The sequence below is a fragment of the Chlorocebus sabaeus genome, chromosome 19 (genome assembly GCF_047675955.1).
Source record: "Chlorocebus sabaeus isolate Y175 chromosome 19, mChlSab1.0.hap1, whole genome shotgun sequence".
In the NCBI taxonomy this organism is placed as follows: domain Eukaryota; kingdom Metazoa; phylum Chordata; class Mammalia; order Primates; family Cercopithecidae; genus Chlorocebus; species Chlorocebus sabaeus.
Window position 1 is genome coordinate 22213835 of NC_132922.1, and position 21107 is coordinate 22234941.

The 21107-nt window shown below is 37.2% G+C and overlaps 1 protein-coding gene across 3 annotated transcripts in view; it reads left to right on the forward strand.

The window, feature by feature from the left end:
• Positions 1–21107, forward strand: part of TTC28 (tetratricopeptide repeat domain 28) — a 711882-nt gene that overhangs the window by 41000 nt on the left and 649775 nt on the right. For 2 of the 3 annotated variants that reach the window (XM_073006849.1, XM_073006850.1), the window contains exon 2: positions 2988–3266. The exons of the other annotated variant lie outside the window; for it this stretch is intronic. In XM_073006849.1, coding sequence (XP_072862950.1) covers positions 2988–3266 — 279 coding nt within the window. The remainder of the gene's footprint in view (positions 1–2987; positions 3267–21107) is intronic. 3 annotated transcript variants of the gene reach the window in all.

Genomic DNA, 21107 nt, shown 5'->3' on the forward strand with positions numbered 1-21107 from the left:
GTCCATTTACTTTCAAGCAATATGTTTCATGATCATAATTTTTAAAAAATCCTTCAAGTGCATTATTGGTTGGCCGCTTCCAGTAAATGAAAGTTGAATATTGGTGCATGCCTGTAATCCCAGCTACTTGGGAGGCTGAGGCAGGAGAATTGCTTGAACCTGGGAGGCAGAGGTTACAGTGAGTCGAGGTCGTGCCATTGCACTCCAGCCTGGGCAACAGAAGTGAAACGTCTCCTCAAAAAAAAAAAAAGAAAAAAAGAAAAAAGTTGAATATAACTTGGACACTGATATTTGAAACTTACAGAATCCTTTAATGTTTTGAATTGTCCTGGAAATCAGGATATAATATCCTTGTGAGCAGAGGAAGAACAGTTGTTGGTCATATGTGAGATTAGATCTGCCTTTCCTCCCTTCTTTGGGGAATTTTTTCTTCTTTTAATGCAAATACTTATTTGACGAGTCTATTTCTTTGTGTATATTGGCCTATTGCATAAAATCAGATGCATTCTCTTCTGAATGGAGGTACTGGACTTGATCTTAAAGGAAGACATAGGGAAAAAATACTTTTTGTTTTAATTTCACTTAGGGCAAGCTTGCTTAGAAGTATAAAATGTCTGTGCTTGATACTACTGTGTTAAATTTCTTCCCTTTGTACTTTACAGTTCTTTTTTTTTTTTTTTTTTTTTTTTTTGAGACGGAGTCTCGCTGTGTCGGTCAGGCTGGAGTGCAGTGGCTCAATCTTGGCTCACTGCAAGCTCCGCCTCCCAAGTTCATGCTATTCTCCTGCCTCGGCCTCCTGAGTAGCTGGGACTACAGCCGCCTGCAATCATGCCTGGCTAATTTTTTGTATTTTTAGTAGAGATGGGGTTTTGCCATGTTAGCCAGGATGGTCTCTATCTCCTGACCTCGTGATCCGCCCGCCTCGGTCTCCCAAAATGCTGGGATTACAGGCGTGAGCCACCACGCCTGGCCTACAGTTCATAATTTTTATGTTTTAAAAATGAGTAACAGGCTGGGTGCTGTGGTTCACATCTGTAGTCCCAGCAGTTTGGGAGGCCAAGGCGGGAGGATTGCTGGAGCCCAGGAGTTTGAGACCAGCCTCGGCAACATGAGAAGACTTCTTCTCTACAAAACAATAAAAAAATTAGCCAGGCGGGGTGGTGCATGGCTGAGGTTTCAGCAACTTGGGTGGCTGAGGTGGGAAGATTGCTTAAGCCCAGGAGGTTGAGGCTGCAGTGAGCTCTGATCACACCACTGCACTCCAGCCTGGCTGACATAGCAAGACCCTGACTCAAAAAAACCACAAAAACAAACAAACAAACAAAAACACTTGACACATTTGCTTCCTTTGGTTTTAAGGTCACTGCACTGCTGCTATAGTTATAGAAAACTTAGTAATTTTGAAAAATCAACATCAAAAACAGATTTTAAAGTGCCAGAATATAGTTACAGCTGAATGTTTTTTTTGCTAGTCTTCAAACACTGGTGTTTGTGTTTGAAATTTCATGATAGTAGCCAAACTATAGTCACCAAATTTGCCAGTCCAAAAAGATTCATTGGTACATGAAAACATTTTTTAAAGCTTATTTTTTATTTTAAAACTTGCATAAGTTTAAGAATTAAAATGCTCCACAAGCTTATTTCCAGAGATAATTTAGTATGATTAATATTTTGATTTTCTCTCATTACTTATTTATTTATTTTTAGAGATGGAGTCTCGCTGTGTTGTCCAGACTGGAGTGCAATGGCTATTCACAGGTGCAGTTGTAGCACACTATAGTATTAAATTCCTGGGCTAAAGTGATCCTCCTGCTTCAGCATCTTGGGTAGTTGGAACTACAGGTGCATGCCACTGTTCCTGGCTTTTCAGCATTAAGTGCAATCATCTTAATATAGTTGAGATTATAGTGTCCATATATGTTTGTATTTTATTTTTTCCATAGTATATAACTTTAAATTGCCAAGGAAACACCTGAATACTCTTTTGCATTTATTCATTCAACAAATACAAATACAAATATACATGCATGTAACTATTGAACATACATATGCACATATGCATGCAAGGCACTTTGTTGGCTGCTTTGAGAGAAGATTATTGTCTTCTGGGGCACATATATAATGTAGAGCAGATAATGAAGAATGTTTGTGTTTTATTGAGGTGCAGATGATGTCTTAGTATGTTTTGTGTGGCTATAAAGGAATTCTTGGCCAGGTGCAGCAACTCATACCTGTAATCCCAGCATTTTGGGAGGCTGAAGTGGAAAGATCTCTTGAGGCTAGTAGTTCAAAATCAGCCTGGCCAACATAGTGAAATCCTGTCTCTACAAAACAAACAACAACAACAACAAAAACAAAAAAAGTTAGCTGCATGCTGTGGCATGTGCCTATATTTCCAGCTACTCAAAAGGCTGAGGCAAGAAGATTGCTTGTGCCTGGAGGTTGAGGCTGCAGTGAACCAGACTTGGGCCCCTACACTCTAGCCTGGGCGACAGAGTGAGACCTCATCTGAAAAAAAATAAGAGTAAAAAATTAATACCTGAGGCTGAGTAATCTATAAAGAAAAAAGGATTATTTGGCTCATGATTTTGATGATTGGAAAGTTCAAGATTAGGCATCTGTATCTGGTGAGGGCATTAAGCTGCTGCCACTCATGGCAGAAGGCAAAGGGGAGCTGGCTTGTGCATGCAGAGATCACAAAGTGAGAGGTAGCAAGAGAGAGAGAGGGGCCAGTGGCAGGCCTCTTAATAACCAGATCTCACTGGAAATAATAGAGTAAGAATTCACTCACCCCCAAGGAAGGGCAAATCCTTCTATTTGTGAGGGATTTACTCCTATGACCTAAACACCTCCCATTAAGCCCCACCTCCAGTACTGGGGATCACATTTTAATGTGCAATTTGGAGGGAACAGACATCCAAATCTTAGCAGATCAGGAACCCATCTGGATTATCTAACTTTGTCTGAAAAAGTTTCTTTGTTTGTAGATTCCTCTCTTTGGTGCTAACACTTTTGGCCAGAGAAGTCCTGATGGACCGGTACTGAGCAAAGCTGAATTTGTTGAGAAAGTTCGTCAGAGTAATCAGGCCTGTCACGATGGAGATTTCCACACAGCTATTGTTCTGTATAATGAAGCCCTGGCTGTTGACCCTCAGAACTGCATCTTATACAGCAATAGATCTGCAGCCTACATGAAAATCCAGCAGTATGACAAGGCACTGGATGATGCAATCAAAGCTCGACTTCTCAATCCCAAATGGCCAAAGGTAGAAATTTTATTTATTTTCACAGAATCTTTTGTGCTGGCTTCTTACTTTAATGTAACATTTTGTGGATTTAGTGTACTTATTAATATTTTAATAATCTATACTTCAGCAAAATATAAAATGACTTCCTTGAGCTGGTACATTAGTGAAAGGCTTCCTTTTTTTTTCTTTTTTTGGAGTGTGCTTTCCATGTGCAAGTTTAATTCTTTTCCTGTATGTGTGAAATTTAAATTTTTTTTCTCTGTGCCTCTTGATAAGTAAGATACATTCTAGTTCTTTATATAGGTTTTGGAACACCTCTTTGTGAATGACTATTTTAGATGAAGTATGATGATGTTTCTTTCCTTCAATTTAAAATAATTAATTTTATTCCCTGTCAATGACTGTTTATTTTCAGAATGGTATTTAATGAGGGAAATTTCTGTTTTTTCTGATAAAGCATTGTAATTATCTGTAGTCCTTGAGTAGTGCAAGGCTTAGTTATTATCTTTGTTTTTTATTATATATACTTTATTTTCAGTGTGCCTGCTCCTAACCTAACCCCTAGTTTCTTTTAGAAACAATTCCTTTCCTTTCCTTTCCCTTTCCTTTCCCTTTCCCTTTCCCTTTCTCCTTTTTCCTTTTTCCTTTCTGAGACAGGCTCTTACTCTGTCACCAAGGCTGGAGTGCAGTGGTGCAATCTGGACTCACTGCAACCTCTGCCTCCTGAGTAGCTGGGACTACAAGTATGTGCCACTATGCCCAGCTAATTTTTGTATTTTTTATAGAAACAGGATTTCACCATGTTGCCCAGGCTGGTCTTGAACTCCTGAGCTCAGGTAATCTGCCTAACTTAGCCTCCCAAAGTGCTGGGATTACAAGTGTGAGCCACCTCGCCCAGCAGAAACAATTTCTTAAGATGCTCCTGAAGCATAGAGGGTGGGGGATAGGAGAGGGATGAAATGGGGCAATGTAGATCCAAGGATATAAAGTTGCAGATATATAGGATGAATAATTCTAGGTATCTAATGTACCACATGAGGACTATAGTTGATAATATTGTATTGTATTAGGGACAATTGCTAAGAGGAGATTTTAGGTTCTCTTATGACACAAATACACACAAAAAGGGTTACCATGTGAGATGATGAATATATTAATTTGATTGACTACAATAATTATTTCACTTCATATAAGTAAACAAAAATATCATGTTGTATACCTTAAATACATACAATAAAAAATACAATGTGATTGAAGTATATGCGATATTTTCCATAGAACCACAAAACCATTTCATCCCATTCTTGGCTTTCTGTTGGGTTAGCAAAGGTTAATAGATATTTCCTAGAGATTTAAAATAATTTCCTAATGTCTTAATAATATGCTGTAGGGCTGAGCATGGTGGCTTATGCTTATAATCTCAGCACTTTGGGAGGCTGAGGTGGGAGGATCCCTTGAGCCCACAAGTTTGAGGCCAGACTAGGCAACATAGTGAGACCTTGTCTCTACAAAAAATACAAAAATTAGCCAGGTATGGTGGCACGCACCTGTATCCCCAGCTACTTGGGAGGCTGAGGTGAGAGGATTGCTTGAGCCCAGGAGGTAGAGGCTGCAGTGAGCCATGATTGCATCACCGCACTCTGGCCTGGGCAACAGAGTGAGACCCTGTCTCAAATATTAATAATAAAAGTCATAGTACTTTATCCTTTGACTCTGGTAGGTCTTTTTGGCCTCATTTAATGGAACTTCTAGTGTTGCTGCTGCCTTGTGAATGGTTTACTATTCTGTAATTCCCTAAAGGATTACTTTTGTAACCATAATCATTGTAAATGAAACAAAAATTGTTGAGAAAAATTGTATATGGGCTGGGCGCGGTGGCTTATGCCTGTAATCCCAGCACTTTGGGAGGCCGAGGTGGACGGATCACCTGAGGTCAGGAGTTTGAGACCAGCCTGGCCAATGTGTTGAAACCCCGTCTCTACTAAAAATACAAAAATTAGCTGGACGTGGTGGTGGGCGCCTGTAATCCCAGCTACTGGGGAGGTTGAGGCAGGAGAATTGCTTGAACCCCGGAGGCAGAGGTTGCACTGAGCTGAGATCGCACCACTGCACTCCAGCCTTAGCAACAAGAGTGAAGAGTCTCCAAAAAAAAAAAAAAAAAAAAAAGAAAAAGAAAAAGAAAAATTGTATATGATACCATTTGTGAACTAGAATGCTGTTTGCAAAGGATAAACCTTGGTTCACATTCCTGTTCCTTCATTAATGTCAATATGGTTTTGAGTAATCTCTTAACCTGTCTGAAGTTAAGATAAATGGGAATCATAATACCTATCTTGGAAGATTGTTGCTTAAGGATTAGAGATAATTTGTAACTTGTACATAGTAGATGTTTGGTAAGTAATAGCTATGATTGTGACATTTTTACTGAAGGTTTGAATTAGATTATTCTAGCAAGGTTTTCCATATTTATCTGCCTCTGTCTCTTTCTCTCTTTAAACCTATGATTGATGCAGTGAGCCTTATAGAGAGCTTAATTTTCAAATTAAGTATCAATTCTTGTCCTTTTTTGATCCACTTATCTTGTGTTTTTCCTATATTTGTGAACACCTTTAAACTTTTATCCTTTCCATTTTTCTTTATCATTTCTACTTTCTCCTGGCACTACTTGTGACTTCTACACCCCAAAAATGGTTTTTTGAAAGTGTACTTTTATGATTATAGACAAAAAAAATCACCCTTTTTGGATAATTTATATTATTGGTTTCTGATGTTTTCTCTTCACAATAAGTGAAGTTATTGTATAGTCCATTTTACGTTAATATTTTAGTTCTATATTTGGCTTTAAGCAAACCTAATTTAGGAACATTTAGAATTATATAAAATATAGAGTTCATAATTGAAATCACAAAAGGTTCTTTTGATGTAGTATGATAGCAGAATTAGTTTATAAGGAAATGTTCAGTACTGCATAAGAATGTTTCCTTTTATAAAAACTTGATTTTATACTTATTTTTCTAGGCATATACTCATTAGGTAAAAGAAGATTCACTGACATTTTCTTGTTATAAATGTATATCTGGTGAAATTTTGTCAATTCCTTTTTCTTTTAATTTTTGCTTTTCTACTCTTTTTTATTATAATGCTTTGTTTTTCTAAAGTCTTTATCTGAAATATTATTTTTGTCTAGTCTGGTGTGTGAAAAGCTACCTTCCAATTTTTAACTCTCTCCATAAGTATTAATGTTTTATGTAAAGATCCAAAGGCTCCAGAGATTAGATGGAGAATCTTTTATACATGTCTGTTTTATCTCATTGAAAAAATGATTTTGATGAGGTATGAACAAAGCACTGTGGGAACCCACACAAGCAGTGAGTTCAGTCTATGATACCTTATCTCCAATTGCATGCTAGATGGTTTTCTTTGATTTATCTTTATGTTTCTTCTTTTTATGTCCTATTTAAGAAACCTTTGTCTTCGCCAAGGTTACAAAGATTTTCTTCTAGAATTTTTATGTTTTTTGGCCTTTAGGTCTATGATTTATTTTGAGTTAATTTTTGGTATTGTGTGAGATAAGAGTCAAAGTTAATTTTTTTTCCAGATAATGATAACCATAATCCAGCAACATTTGTTTTAAAGATTATCCTTTCCCCATTGAATTATCCTGGCACCTTTGTCATAAACCATTTGACCCTATAAATATGGAGTTATTACTAGATTCTCCATTTTATTTCACTGATTTCTATGTATATATCTAAATGCCTTAACCATAATGCCTTAATTACTATAGATGTATGATAAGTCTGATTATTAGGTATTGTAAGTCTTCCAACCTTGTTCTTTTTTTTTTTTCCTACGTTGTTTTGGCTATTCTATATTTTTGCATTTCTATATAAGTTGTAGAATCAGCTTATCAATTTCTTCAAAAAACCTTTCTGGAAATTAATGGGCTTACACTGAAGTAGACCAGTTTGGAGAGAATTGCCATCTTAATGTTACTGAGTCTTTGAATCCATGAACATGGTGTATTCCTCCATTTACTTAGGCCTTCTTTTATTACCTTTGCAACTTTTTGTAGTTTTCAGTGTTCAGATCTTGCAAGTCTTTTGTTAAATTTATTCCTAAGTATTTTGGTTTTTGATACTATTATAAATGGATTAACTTTGTTTTCTAACTTTCTATTAAGAATCTATAGAAATACAATGTATTTTTTGTACTTTGTGTCATGTTACCCTGTTAAATTTGCTTTTAATTTCTAGTAGGATTTTGGCAGATTCCTTGGGATTTTCTATGCACATGATGATGTCTGCAGGTAATCACAGTTCTACTTCTTCCTTTCTTTTGTGTTTGCCTTTTCTTTCTTTTTCTTTTTCTTCATTTTTTGCTCTATTGCACTGGTTAGCATGTCCAGTACAATGTTGACTAGAAGTCATGAGTGAACTTCCTTTACTCATTCCTGATCTTTGTGGGAAAGCATTGAACTTCACATTGTTGAGCATGATGCCCTTAATCAGGTGGAGGATATTCCCTTTAATTTCTATTATGAGTGGGTGTCAGATTTTGTCTATGTTTCTTCATCTGTTGAAATAATTTTTTAGTCTGTTAATATGGGAAATTAAATTGATTTATTTGGGGATATTAAATCAACTAAATCAACTTTGGTTTTAATGGGGGTAAATTCCAGGTAGTCATTATGTATTATTATTCTTTTTATGTATTGTTGGAAATGCTTTGCTAAAATTTTGTTAAGAATTTTTGCATCTATGTTTATGAGATAGTGATCTGTAGCCCTTTTTTTTTTTTTTCTCATGATGTATTTGTTTGGTTTTGGTATCAAAGTGATTCTGTCCTTATGTAATGAGTTGTAAAGTGTTCTCTCTGTATTTTCCGAAAGAGTTTGTGTAGGATTGGCGTTATTTCTTCCTTAAGTATTGGATAGAATTCACCAGTCAAGCCATCTTTATCTTTATCTGTACTTTTCTTTGTTGGAAGGTTTTAATTATGAATTCAATTTCTTTGATTGATGTAGGGCTATTCAAATTTTCTAATTCTTTTTAGATCAGTTTTGGTAATTGTTTCTTTCAAATAGTTTTTCATTTGATCTAGGTTGTCAACTTTATTGGGATAAAGTTGTTAATATTCCTTTATTATCCTTTTTAATATCTGAAGAATCCATAGTGATGTTCTTTTTATCATTCTTGATTTTTTTTTTTTTTTTTTTGAGACGGAGTCTTACTGTGTCGCCCAGGCTGGAGTGCAGTGGTGCGATCTCGGCTCACTGCAAGCTCTGCCTCCTGGGTTCACACCATTCTCCTGCCTCAGCCTCCTGAGTAGCTGGGACTACAGGTGCCTACCACCACTCCGGGCGATGGGGTTTCACTGTGTTAGCCAGGATGCATTCTTGATATTGTTAATCTGCCCTTTTCTGATCAGTCTGCCTAGAGATTTATCAATTCTATTCATCTTTCTAGACAATGAGTTATTAGTCTCATTGATTTTCTATATTGAAGTACATTTTATTTTTCACTGATTTCTGCTGTTTATTATTTCCTTCTTTCTACTAATTTTGCATTTACTTTGCTTTTTGTTTTCATTTCTTAAGAAGAGAACATAGGCCATTGACCTTAGATCTTTCTTTTTTTTTTTAAATATGAGCATTGAAAGCTGAATATTTCTCTTCAAGCACTGTTTTTGCTGCATCTTACAAATTTTGACATGTATTTTCATTATTATTGAGTTCCATATTTTATAATTTTCCTTGTAAACACATTGTTGATCCATGGATTATTTAGAAGTTTGTTGTTTAATTTCCAAATATTCGTGTTTTCTTAGTTATCTTTTTTTTTTTGAGATGGAGTCTTGCTCTGTCGCCCAGGCTGGAGTGCAGTGGCGCAATCTCGGCTCACTGCAAACTCCGCCTCCTGGGTTCATGCCATTCTCCTGCCTCAGCCTCCCGAGTAGCTGGGACTACAGGCGCCCGCCACCACGCCTGGCTAATTTTTTGTATTTTCGGTAGAGACAGGGTTTCACTGTGTTAGCCAGGATGGTCTCGATCTCCTGACCTCGTGATCCGCCTGCCTCAGCCTCCCAAAGTGCTGGGATTACAGGCGTGAGCCACCACGCCCGGCTGTTTTCTTAGTTATCTTATTGTTGATTTCTAATTTAATTTCACTGTAGTCAAATAACGTACTCTTTATGATATTAATGCTTTTAAATTTTCTGAGATTTGTTTTATGGCCTAGCGTGTGGTTTATCCTGGGGAATATACCATGAACACTTGGACAGAACATGTATTCTGTAGTTTTGAGGTATAGTTCCATAGATATAAATGAAGTCCAGATGCTTAATCTTGTTGCTCGTATCTTCTGCATCTTTGCTGACTTTTTTGTCTTGTTATTCTATGAGTTGCTGGAATGAAGAAGTTAAAATCTTGAACTAAGATTTTGGAATTGGCTATTTATCCCTTTAATATTGTCAAGTTTTGCTTCTTATATATTGAAGCTCTCCTATTAATATATACATATAACTTTATTATATCTTCTTGATAAATAATAGGTGAGGATAAATAATAAGAGCTGAGGAGTCTAGCCTGGGCAACATAGTGAGATCATGTCTCTTAAAAAATATCTATTTTGGGCTGGGCATGGTGGCTCACACCTGTAGTCCCAGCACTTTGGGAGGCCAAGGTGGGTGGATCACCTGAGGTTAGGAGTTCGAAACTAGCCTGACCAACATGGTGAAACTCTGTCTGTACTAAAAAATGCAAAAATTAGCTGGGTGCGGTGGCAGGGGCCTGTAATCTCAGCTACTCAGGAGGCTGAGGCAGGAGAATCGCTTGAACCCAAGAGGCAGAGGTTGCAGTGAGCCGAGATTGTGCCATTGCACTCCAGCCTGGGAGACAGAGCGAGACTGTGTGTCAAAAAAAATCTGTTTTGTCTGATGTTAATATAGATGTTCTAGCCTTCTACTTACTCTTTGCATTATATATTTTCTTCTGTTTATATATTTCCAACCTCTCTGTGCCTTTACATTTAAAATTCATCTGTTTTGGACAATATATAGTTGTGTCTTGCTTTTTAAATCAAGTTTGTCAATTTCTGCCAAAATTGGATTTTTTTGTTCATTTATTTTTAATGCAATTATTGCTGTTAACTTTGTGTCTACCATTGTATTATTTCTTTTTAATTTGTCCTTTCTGTTTTTGTCCCTCTGTTATTCTTTTCATGCTATTTATTGACTTATTTGAATACTTTCTAGAGTTGATTTTTTTTTTCTCTTGAGAAAGTTTTCAATTGTTGATGTTTGACAGGTAATTATCTTGATTAGACTAGAAATGCAAACACTGTTTCTTAAGTGGAAGCTCTGGTCTCAGTTCAAATATTTTGTCTTTTGTTGAACTGCTTTGAAATTTGTTCCATACATGTGTGACTCAGCGGTTAACCAAAGATGTGAGTAGACAGAATTTGAGTATTTCTTCTCTGATTCTTTTCTTTCTGGAATCCCCTTTCCCCTTGGCCAGAGGCTGTGGTTTTCTGGCCTTCAGTGTTCTAGTTCCTCAGGCCAGAAAAACTATTTTTCTACCAGTATTTCTGTACCCTTGCTTACCATTCTTACAGTACCTGACCCTTGCACCTTGAAAATGGGAACTCACTTTACAGCTCTCTTGCTCCAAAATCTACCTGCTTCTCTTCACGCATTAGTACTTTCAGGTAGCTTTTAAAAATATTATGTCTAAACTTTACAGTTGTTTTCTGGGTTGGGGTGAGTCCAGCAGGATCTTGCCCAGCCAGTCTCTACTGGAAGTAAAAGTGATATATTTTGAGTGATTTAATGATTCTCTTGATGTTTTGAGGTCTCTCACTAGGTTCATTGCTTCCAGTTAGCTCGTCTCACACATTTAAGATATTTATCTTATTTCATTTTCATTCTCTGCATCAAATTGGTAAATAATTCCTTCATACTCTTTCTTTTTCTTTTCTTTTCTTTTCTTTTCTTTTCTTTTCTTTTCTTTTCTTTTCTTTTCTTTTCTTTTCTCTTCTTTTCTTTTTTCTTTTCTTTCTTTTTAAGAGACAGTCTTGTTCTGTCACCCAGGCTGGAGCGCAGTGGTGCCATCATGGTTCACTGCAGTTTTGAATTCCTGGGCTCAGATGATCCCCCCGCCTCAGCCTCCTGAGTAGCTGGGACTACAGGCGTGTGTCATCATACCTAGCTATTTTTTTTAAACTTTTTTTTTTTTTTTTTTAGAGGTAGGGTCTTGCTATGTTGCCCAGGCTGGTCTCAAACTCCTGGACTCAAATGATCCTTCTGCCTTGGCCTTCTAAAGTGCTGGGATTACAGTCATGAGCCATAGGCCCCAGCCTTTTTTCTTAAATGTATTTCATATATATCTTATACAGTTTATTTGTATTAGCACCAACCTAATAGAGTCAGTATTATAGTTCAGGTTCTTATAGTTTCATTCTTACTTTGTTGTGATAACCTTTTATTGTAACATTGTTCTTGTTCAAAACCTTTTGTTGCTCAGTGTTGTCAATTGGATTGATAGTCAAGATTCTGCTCCAGTGGTCACATTTCTTTCTTTAGGAGGGGTTTTCAAAAAGTTTTTGGAAAATTGGAATTAAAAAATAAACACAAAAAGTACAAACTTTATTTCTCAACATAAGCTCAATAATGTTGAAGACTCTTTTGTAAGCAGTAATACGAACCATTTAGTCTATCCTTGTAGAACTGAGCATTCTGGAATGCAACCATGTGAAAGCAGTCTTTTCTACATGATCAATGAAAGAAAAATGGGTTCTCTTTAAATATGTTTTTAAGATTAAGAAGCAAAAAGCAGCCAGAAAGAGCCAAATCAGGACTTTAAGGTAAACACTTAATGATTGCCAACTGAAACTCTTGAGAAATTTCTATCTTTTGAGGAGAGGAATGAGCAGGAGCGTTGTCATGGTGGAGGACTCTATGAAGCTTTCCCAGGCATTTTTCTGCTAAAGCTTTGGCTAACTTTCTCAGAACACTCTCATGATAAGCAGATGTTATTGTTCTTTGGCCCCATAGAAAGTCAGCAGGCACAACACCCTGAGCATCCTTAAGAACTGTTGCCATGACCTTTGTTCTTCACTGGTCTGCTTTTGCTTTGAGTGGACCACTTCTACTTTTTGGTAGCCATTGCTTTGATTGTGCTTTGTCTTCAGGATCACACTGGTAAAGCCATGTTTCATCTCTGGTTTCAATTCTTCAGTTCTTCAAAGAACTGTTTCAGGATCTCTATCCCACTTGTTTAAAATTTCCACTTGTTTAAAATTTCCATTGAAAGCTCTGCTTTTGTCTGTAGCTGATCTGGTACGACAATTTTGGCACTGCCGAGTGCAAAGTTTGCTCAACTTTAATTTTTCAGTCAGAATTATGTAAGCGGAATCACTTGAGCTGTCTATGATGTTGGCTATTGTTTCTTTTTCTTTTCTTTTTTTTTTTTTTTGAGACAGAATTCTGCTCTGTTGCTCAGGCTGGAGTGCTAAGCTCACTGCCACCTCTGCCTCTCTTGTTCAAACAATTCTCCTGCCCCAGCCTCCTGAGTAGCTGGCATTACGGGTGCGCACAACCACGCACAGCTCATTTTCATATTTTTAGTAGAGACAGGGTTTCACCATGTTGGTCAGGCTGGTCTCGAACTCCTGATCTCGTGGTCTGCCCGCCTCGGCCCCCCAAGTGCTGGGATTACAGGCGTGAGCCACTCTGCCCAGCCGATGCTGGCTGTTGTCTCTCCTGCTAGTTGTTGATCCTCTTCAATTAGAGCAGGAATAAGGTGGTTTTTTTCATTGTAAATTGATACAGATGATCTGCTGCTGTGGACTTTATCTTCAACGTGGTCTTGTCCCTTCTTAAAATAAGTTATCTATTTGTAAACTGTTGACTTCTTTGGGTATGGTCCCCACAATTTTTTTTGTAAAGCATCTACTATTTTTCCACCCTGCCTTTACTATAAATTTGATGTTTGTTTTGCTTTGCTTTGATTTTAGCAGAATTTATTTTGCTCTGATAGGGACTGTTTCTAAACTTATGTTTTATTCTTCATAGTGCCTCAAGTTAGATCCTGTTCAGACATGTTATAACAAGTTAAAGTTTATTTTGATCAGAAATTTTTTGAAATCCATGCATAGTTTTTGCATAATACACATTTTCCATGAGCTTTTTGAGGACCCTTTGTATTGCTTACTGCTCTGCTGACAAATATGCTCTCCTTTTCCTTTTTTCTTCTTCCTCCTCGTTTATATCAGTTGATGTATAGTGGTAACTGAAATTTGAATTGTGTTGTTAGGGGACTGGTATTATTTAATTGCGATAACTGAAATTCATGTATATTGGCATAATACACATGTGAAGTGAGGTCTGCTAGTACTTTGGAATTCAGTCTAGGTTTGTTCCTCCTTGTTAGCTGAAGTCTTTGACATCCCTGAGCCTCAATTTTTCCTTTTGTGTCTGGGTTAACATTACATACCTTGAAGTATTGTAGTGAGGATTAAATTAATGTTAGGTACGTAGCAGAGAGTTTTTTATATACAAGTTATTTAATACATCATGGTTATTAATGTGATGATGATCATCATGATGATGTTAATAATCACACTATATTTATATACACATGCTTTTTAGTAAAACTACCCAGTTGTTTTTGAGCATTTTCTTTCCTTTATAATAATCTCAGTAATCTTCTGAATCCTTAAAATTCCTATTGATTAGCTTTTTAAGTTTTTTAATGTGTTGATTCCAAAATGGATAAAACATTCTGTTGAGATATTTCTGCTGCAGAGGGAAAAGGAAGAATTATTTTTCACCACATATATAGAATATATATGCTTGTGAATAGTTTATCAGATCCTATTAATATAGGATCCTATAAATGTAGCTCGCTGTTTAATATATGTGATATATTTTCTTTATTTCAATTCATAAACATCGATTAGGCACTTACTATAAGCAAGCACTGTTTATTTTGCTGCTGTCTTCTCTGGTAATGGTATTTATTTTATTTTTTTTTCTTGTTAATTTGGCATTTTGACCTTTTTCATTGTTTCAATATCCTACCTCTTTGCTATTATTATTATTATGATTTTTTGAGACAGAGTCTCACTCTATCACCCAGGAATGCAGTGGCACGATCTCACTGCAACCTCTGCAGTGGCTCACTGCAACCTCTGCTTCCCAGGTTCAAACGATTCTCCTGCCTCAGCCTCCCAAGTAGCTGGGATTACAGGCATGCACTACTATGCCTGGCTAATTTTTATATTTTTAGTAAAGACAGGGTTTTACTATGTTGGCCAGGCTGGTTTCAAGCTCCTAGCCTTAGGTGATCCACCTGCCTCAGCCTCCCGAAGTGCTGGGATTACAGGCGTGAGCCACTGCGCCTGGCCTGATTTTTTTTTTTAAATGTATTTTTGGTTTGCACTTGTGTCCACTAACTTTTGCTTTATAAAAACATCATTCCAAAAGGTAGTGGCTTAAAACAACACCCATTGATTGATTGATTGATTGAGATGGAGTTTTTGCTCTTGTTGACCAGGCTGGAGTGCAGTGGTGTGATCTCGGCTCATTGCAACCTCTGTCTTCTGGGTTCAAGCAATTCTCCTGCCTCGGCTTCCCGATTATCTAGGATTACAGGCACTCACCACCACGCCTGGCTAATTTTTTTGTATTTTTAGTAGAGATGGGGTTTCATCATGTTGACCAGGCTGGTCTTGAACTCCTGACCTCAGATGATCCACCTGCCTCGGCCTCCCAAAGTGCTGGGATTACGGGCATGAGCTACCGTGTCTGGCCAACAATAACCATTTATTAAGCTCAAGATTTTGTAGGTCAGCTGAGTGACTCTTCTGAACTGCTCTGACTCAACTGATTTCTGCTGGTCTTTCTCATATGTTTGAGGTAAACTGGAAGTTTGGCTGGTGATTAGAATATCTAGGACAGTCTCACATTTCTGGCAGTTGGTGTGCTTTTGGCCAGGAGAACAATGGCAACTGGGCCATGTGTCTCTCATCCTCTAGCAGATTTTGCTGGGGTTCTTTGCATGGCAGTTGTTGAATTCCAAGAACTGTAAGAGAGTGCAAACACAACTGCATAGCTTTATTAAAGTCTGTTTGTACTACATTTGTTATTCTCCCATTGGCCAAAGCAATTCATATGGCTAAGTGCAAAGCAGAAGAGGAAGAATTTGTGACTATTCTTATAATTCACCTCAGTATTCTTTGTCGGATCATATGCATATTATGGTACATGTTCATGTACCTTCATTCGTAGACCATATCGTATCCCCCCTTTATTTCTTTTCTTGACATAGGGTCTCACTCTGTCAGCCAGGCTGGAGTGCAGTGCTGTGATCACAGCTCACTGCAGTCTTAAACTCCCAGCCTCAAAAGATTCTCCCACCTTAGTCTCCAGAGTAGCTGGGACTACAGTGTGTGCTAATTGTTAGCACACAGGACCACACCTGGCTAACTGTTAAATTTTTTTTTTTTTTTAAAGGGTCTCCCTGTGTTACCCAGGCTGGTCTTGAACACTGGGGCTCAAGTGATCCTCCCACCTTGGCCTCCCAAAGTACTGGGATTACAGGCATGAGTCACCAACCCGTGTCTCATATCCCTTTTTAATTATATCTACTTTAATTTAGCTTTTTATCCTTTAGCTTTCTGTTTTGGAATTTTCTTGAATCCCATCTTTTCAGATAAGTCAGTTGATAAGTAGTTGTTATTACTTTAGTGTAAATAATGAGTTACAGAAATGGTTATGTTCTTCAAGGATATCTTCAAGGGTATCAATGGAAAAGAACCCAAAGGAATGGTGTTCATGTGGTATATAACACTACATAAAGGAAGATTTCATAGTGGGACTTTCCTATTAATTTTAAAGCACATGATAAAATACCTCCTCTTTCTGCATGGATTGAAAGCTTTTCTTGTATTCTTGTTCATGGATTATACCTGATGACAGAATTTTTTTTTTTTTTTTTTTTTTTTTTTTTTAAGACAGGGTTTTGCTCTGTCACTCATGGTGGAGTGCAGTGGCATGATCACAGCCCACTGCAGCCTCTACAGTGATCCTTCTGCCTCAGACTCCCAAGTAGTTCGGACTACAGGTGCATGCCACTATGGCTAATTTTTGTACTTTTTGTAGAGATGGGATTTCACTATGCTGCCCAAGCTGGTCTCAAGCTCTTGAGCTTAAGCAGTCCACTCGCCTTGGCCTCCCAGTGCTTGGATTACAGGCATGAACCACCTCATCTGTCCATGATGACAGAATTCTATCATCAGGCATAATACCTGAATACAGAGTATTACACCTTATCTGTCAAGTATTATACCTGATGATAGAGTCACACTAAGAAAAAAATGTTTAAACATATCTTGACCTTATGTTTCCCTAGTATTATAATAGTAATAAAATAGAATAGCTGTTATTGAATGCTTATTACGACAGGCTTGTTCAAATCCTTTTATTTGTGATATCAATTTTATACTCACAATAATCTTATGAGGTACATATTATTTTTATCACTACTTTATAAAAGAGAACATTTATACTTAGTGGGAGATTATATACTTGCCTAGGACATCTAGTTATTAACTGAAAGATTTGGATTTAAACCCAGGTCAATGTGATTCTGAAGACTTTGTACTTAATTACTATACCATACTACTTCCCTGGACAAAGGAGTCCATTGTTTAGGGACTCAAGAATCCAGAATTCTCTTTCAAGTTCTAACACCGATATGTCCAAATGATGTTGCAGAGACTATTCAATTTTAGTTTCCTGTAATATACACCAGAGTCTGAGATTGCAATTTACTGATTTTTTTTCCTCCAATTCAGGTCTGCTTTTGAGTCCCTCTAGTGAATTTTTTAAAATTATACTTTAAGCTCTGGGGTACATGTGCAGAATGTGCAAGTTTGTTACATAGGTATACACATGCCATGGTGGTTTGCTGCACCCAATCAACCTGTCATCAAGATAAGGTATTTCTCCTAATGCTGTCCTTCCCCAAGCCCCCTACCCCCCTACAGGCCCTGGTGTGTGATGTTTCCCTCCCTGTGTCCATTTGTTCTCATTGTTGAAATCCCACTTATGAGTGAGAACATGTGGTGTTTGATTTTCTGTTCTTGTGTTAGTTTGCTGAGAATGATGGTTTCCAGCTTCATCCATGTCCCTGCAGAGGACATGAACTCATCCTTTTTTATGGCTGCATAGTATTCCATGGTATATATGTGCCACATTTTCTTTATCCAGTCTATCATTGATGGGCATTTGGGTTAGATCCAAGTCTTTGTTTTTGTGAATAGTACCGCAATAAACATATACATGCATGTGTCTTTATAGTAGAATGATTTATAATCCTTTGGGTATATTCCCAGTAATGGGATTGCTGAGTCAAATGGTATTTCTAGTTCTAGATCCTTGAGGAATTGCCACACTGTCTTACACAATGGTTGAACTAATATACACTCCTGCCAACAGTGTAAAATCATTCCTATTTCTCTATATCCTCCCCAGCGTCTCTTGTTTCCTGACTTTTTAATAATCGCCAGTCTAACTGGTGTGAGATGGTATCTCATTGTGGTTTTGATTTGCATTTCTCTAATGACCAGTGATTATGAGCCTTTTCTCATATGTTTGTTGGCTGCATAAATGTCTGCTTTTGTGAAGTGTCTGTTCATATCCTTTGCCCACTTTTTGATGGGTTTGTTTGTTTTTTTTCTTGTAAATTTGTTTAAGTTCTTTGTAGATTCTGGATATTAGCTCTTTGTCAGATGGATAGATTGTAAAAGTTTTCTCCCTTTCTGTAGGTTGCCTGTTCACTCTGATGATAGTTTCTTTTTGCTGTGCAGAAGCTGTTCAGTTTAATTAGATCCTATTTGTCAATTTTGGCTTTTGTTGCCATTGCTTTTGATGTTTAAATCATGAAGTCTTTGCCCAAGCCTATGTCTTAAATGTATTGCCTAGGTTTTCTTCTAGGTTTTTTATGGTTTTAGGTCTTAGGTTTAAGTCTTTAATCCATCTTGAGTTAATTTTTGTGTAAGGTGTAAGGAAGGGGTCCAGTTTCAGTTTTCTGCATATGGCTAGCCAGTTTTCCCAACACCATTTATTAAATAGGGAATCCTTCCCCCATTGCTTGTTTCTGTCAGGTTTGTCAAAGATCAGATGGCTGTGGATGTGTGGCATTATTTCTGAGGCCTCTGTTCTGTTCCACTGATCTATATATCTGTTTTGGTACCAGTACCATGCTGTTTTGGTTACTGTAGCCTTGTAGTATAGTTTGAAGTCAGGTAGCGTGATACCTCCAGCTTTGTTCTTTTTGCTTAGGATTGTCTTGGCTATGCGGGCTCTTTTTTGGTTCCATATGAAGAATTCTGTGAAGAAAGTTAATGGTAGCTTGATGGGGATAGCAGTGAATCTATAAATTACTTTGGGCAGTATGGCGATTTTCACAATATTGATTCTTCCTATCCATGAGCATGGAATGTTTTTCCATTTATTTGTGTCTTCTGTTATTTCCCTGAGCAGTGGTTTGTAGTTCTCCTTGAAGAGGTCCTTCACATCCCTTGTAAGTTGTATTCCTAGGTATTTTATTCTCTTTATAGCAATTGTAAATGGGAGTTCACTCATGCTTTGGCTGTGTGTCTGTTATTGGTGTATAGGAATGCTTGTGATTTTTGCACATTGATTTTGTATCCAGAGACTGCTGAAGTTGCTTATCAGCTTAAGGAGATTATGGGCTAAGATGATGGGGTTTTCTAAATATACAATCATGTCATCTGTAAACAGAGACAATTTGACTTCTTCTTTTCCTATTTGAATATCCTTTATTGCTTTCTCTTGCCTGATTGCTCTGGCCAGAACTTCCAATACTGTGTTGAATAGGATTGGTGAGAAAGGGCATCCTTGTCTTGTGCCCGTTTTCAAAGGGAATGCTTCCAGTTTTTGCCCATTCAGTATGATATTGGCTGTATGTTTTCATAAATACCTAGTTTATTGAGAGTTTTTATCATGAAGGAGTGTTGAATTTTGTTGAAGGCCTTTCCTGCATCTATTGAGATAATCATGTGGTTTTTGTCACTGGTTCTGTTTATGTGATGGATTACATTTATTGATTTGCATACGTTGAACCAGCCTTGCATTCCAGGGATGAAGCCGACTTGATCGTGGTGGATAAGCTTTTTGGTGTGCTGCCGGATTCGGTTTGCCTGTATTTTATTGAGGATTTTTGCATCAATGTTCATCAGGGATATTGTCCTCAAATTTTCTTTTTTGTTATGTCTCTGCTCAGTGTTGGTATCAGGATGATGCTGGCTTCATTAAATGAAGTAGGGAGAATTCCCTCTTTTCCTATTGTTTGGAATAGTTTCAGAAGGAATGGTACCAACTCCTCTTTGTAACTCTGGTAGAAGTTGGCTGTGAATCCATCTGGTCCTGGACTTTTTTTGGTTGGTAGACTATTAATTACTGTCTTAATTTCAGAACTTGTTATTGGTCTATTCAGGGATTCAACTTCTTCCTGGTTTAGTCTTAGGAGGTTGTATGTGTCCAGGAATTTATCCATTTCTTCTAGTTTTTTAGTTTATTTGCACAGAGATGTTTGTAGTATTCTCTGATGGTAGTTTGTATTTCTTTCGGATCAGTGGTGATATCTCCTTTATCAATTTTTATTGCATTTTTTTGATTCTTCTCTCTTTTCTTCTTTATTAGTCTAGCTAGTGGTTGATCTATTTTGTTGATCTTATCAAAAAACCAACTCCTGGGTTCATTGATTTTTTGAAGGGTTTTTCATGTCTCTATCTCCTTCAGTTCTGCTCTGATCTTAGTTATTTCTTGTCTTCTGCTAGCTTTTGAATGTGTTTGCTCTTGCTTCTCTAGTTCTTTTAATTGTGATGTTAGAGTGTCAATTTTAGATATTTTATGCTTTCTCTCATGGGCATTTAGTGCTATAAATTTTTCTCTCAACACTACTTTAAATGCATGTCAGAGATTCTGGTACATTGTGTCTTTGTTCTCATTGGTTTCAAAGAACATCTTTATTTCTGCCTTACTTTTGTTATTTACCCAGTAGTCATTCAGGAGCAAGTTGTTCAGTTTCTATGTAGTTGTGTGGTTTTGAGTGAGTTTCTTAATCCTGAGTTCTAGTTTGATTGCACTGTGGTCTGAGAGACAGTTTGTTATAATTTCCGTTCTTTTGCATTTGCTGAGGAGTGTTTTACTTCCAATTATGTGGTCAATTTTGGAGTAAGTGTGATGTGGTGCTGAGAAGAATGTATATTCTTTTGATTTGGGGTGGAGAGTTCTGTAGATGTCTATTGGGTCTGCTTGGTCCAGAGCTGAGTTTAAGTTCTGAATATCCTTATCAATTTTTTGTCTCATTGATCTAATATTGACAGTGGGGTATTAAAGTCTCTCACTGTTATTGTGTGGGAGTCTAAGTCTCTTTGTAGGTCTCTAAGGACTTGCTTTATGCTGGGTGTTCCTGTATTGGGTATATATATTTAGGTTAGTTAGCTCTCTGGTTGCAATAATCCCTTTACCGTTATGTAATGGCCTTCTTTGTCTCTTTTGATCTTTGTTGGTTTAAACTCTGTTTTATCAGAGACTAGGATTGCAACCCCTGCTTTTTTTTGCTTTCCATTTGCTTGGTAAATATTCCTCCATCCCTTTATTTTGATCCTATCTGTGTCTTTGCATGTGAGATGGGTCTCCTGAATACAGCACACCGATGGGTCTTGACTCTTTATCCAATTTGTCGATCTGTGTAGGGGCATTTAGCCCATTTACATTAAGGTTAATATTGTGTGAATTTGATCCTGTCATTAGTATTTTGCCCGTTAG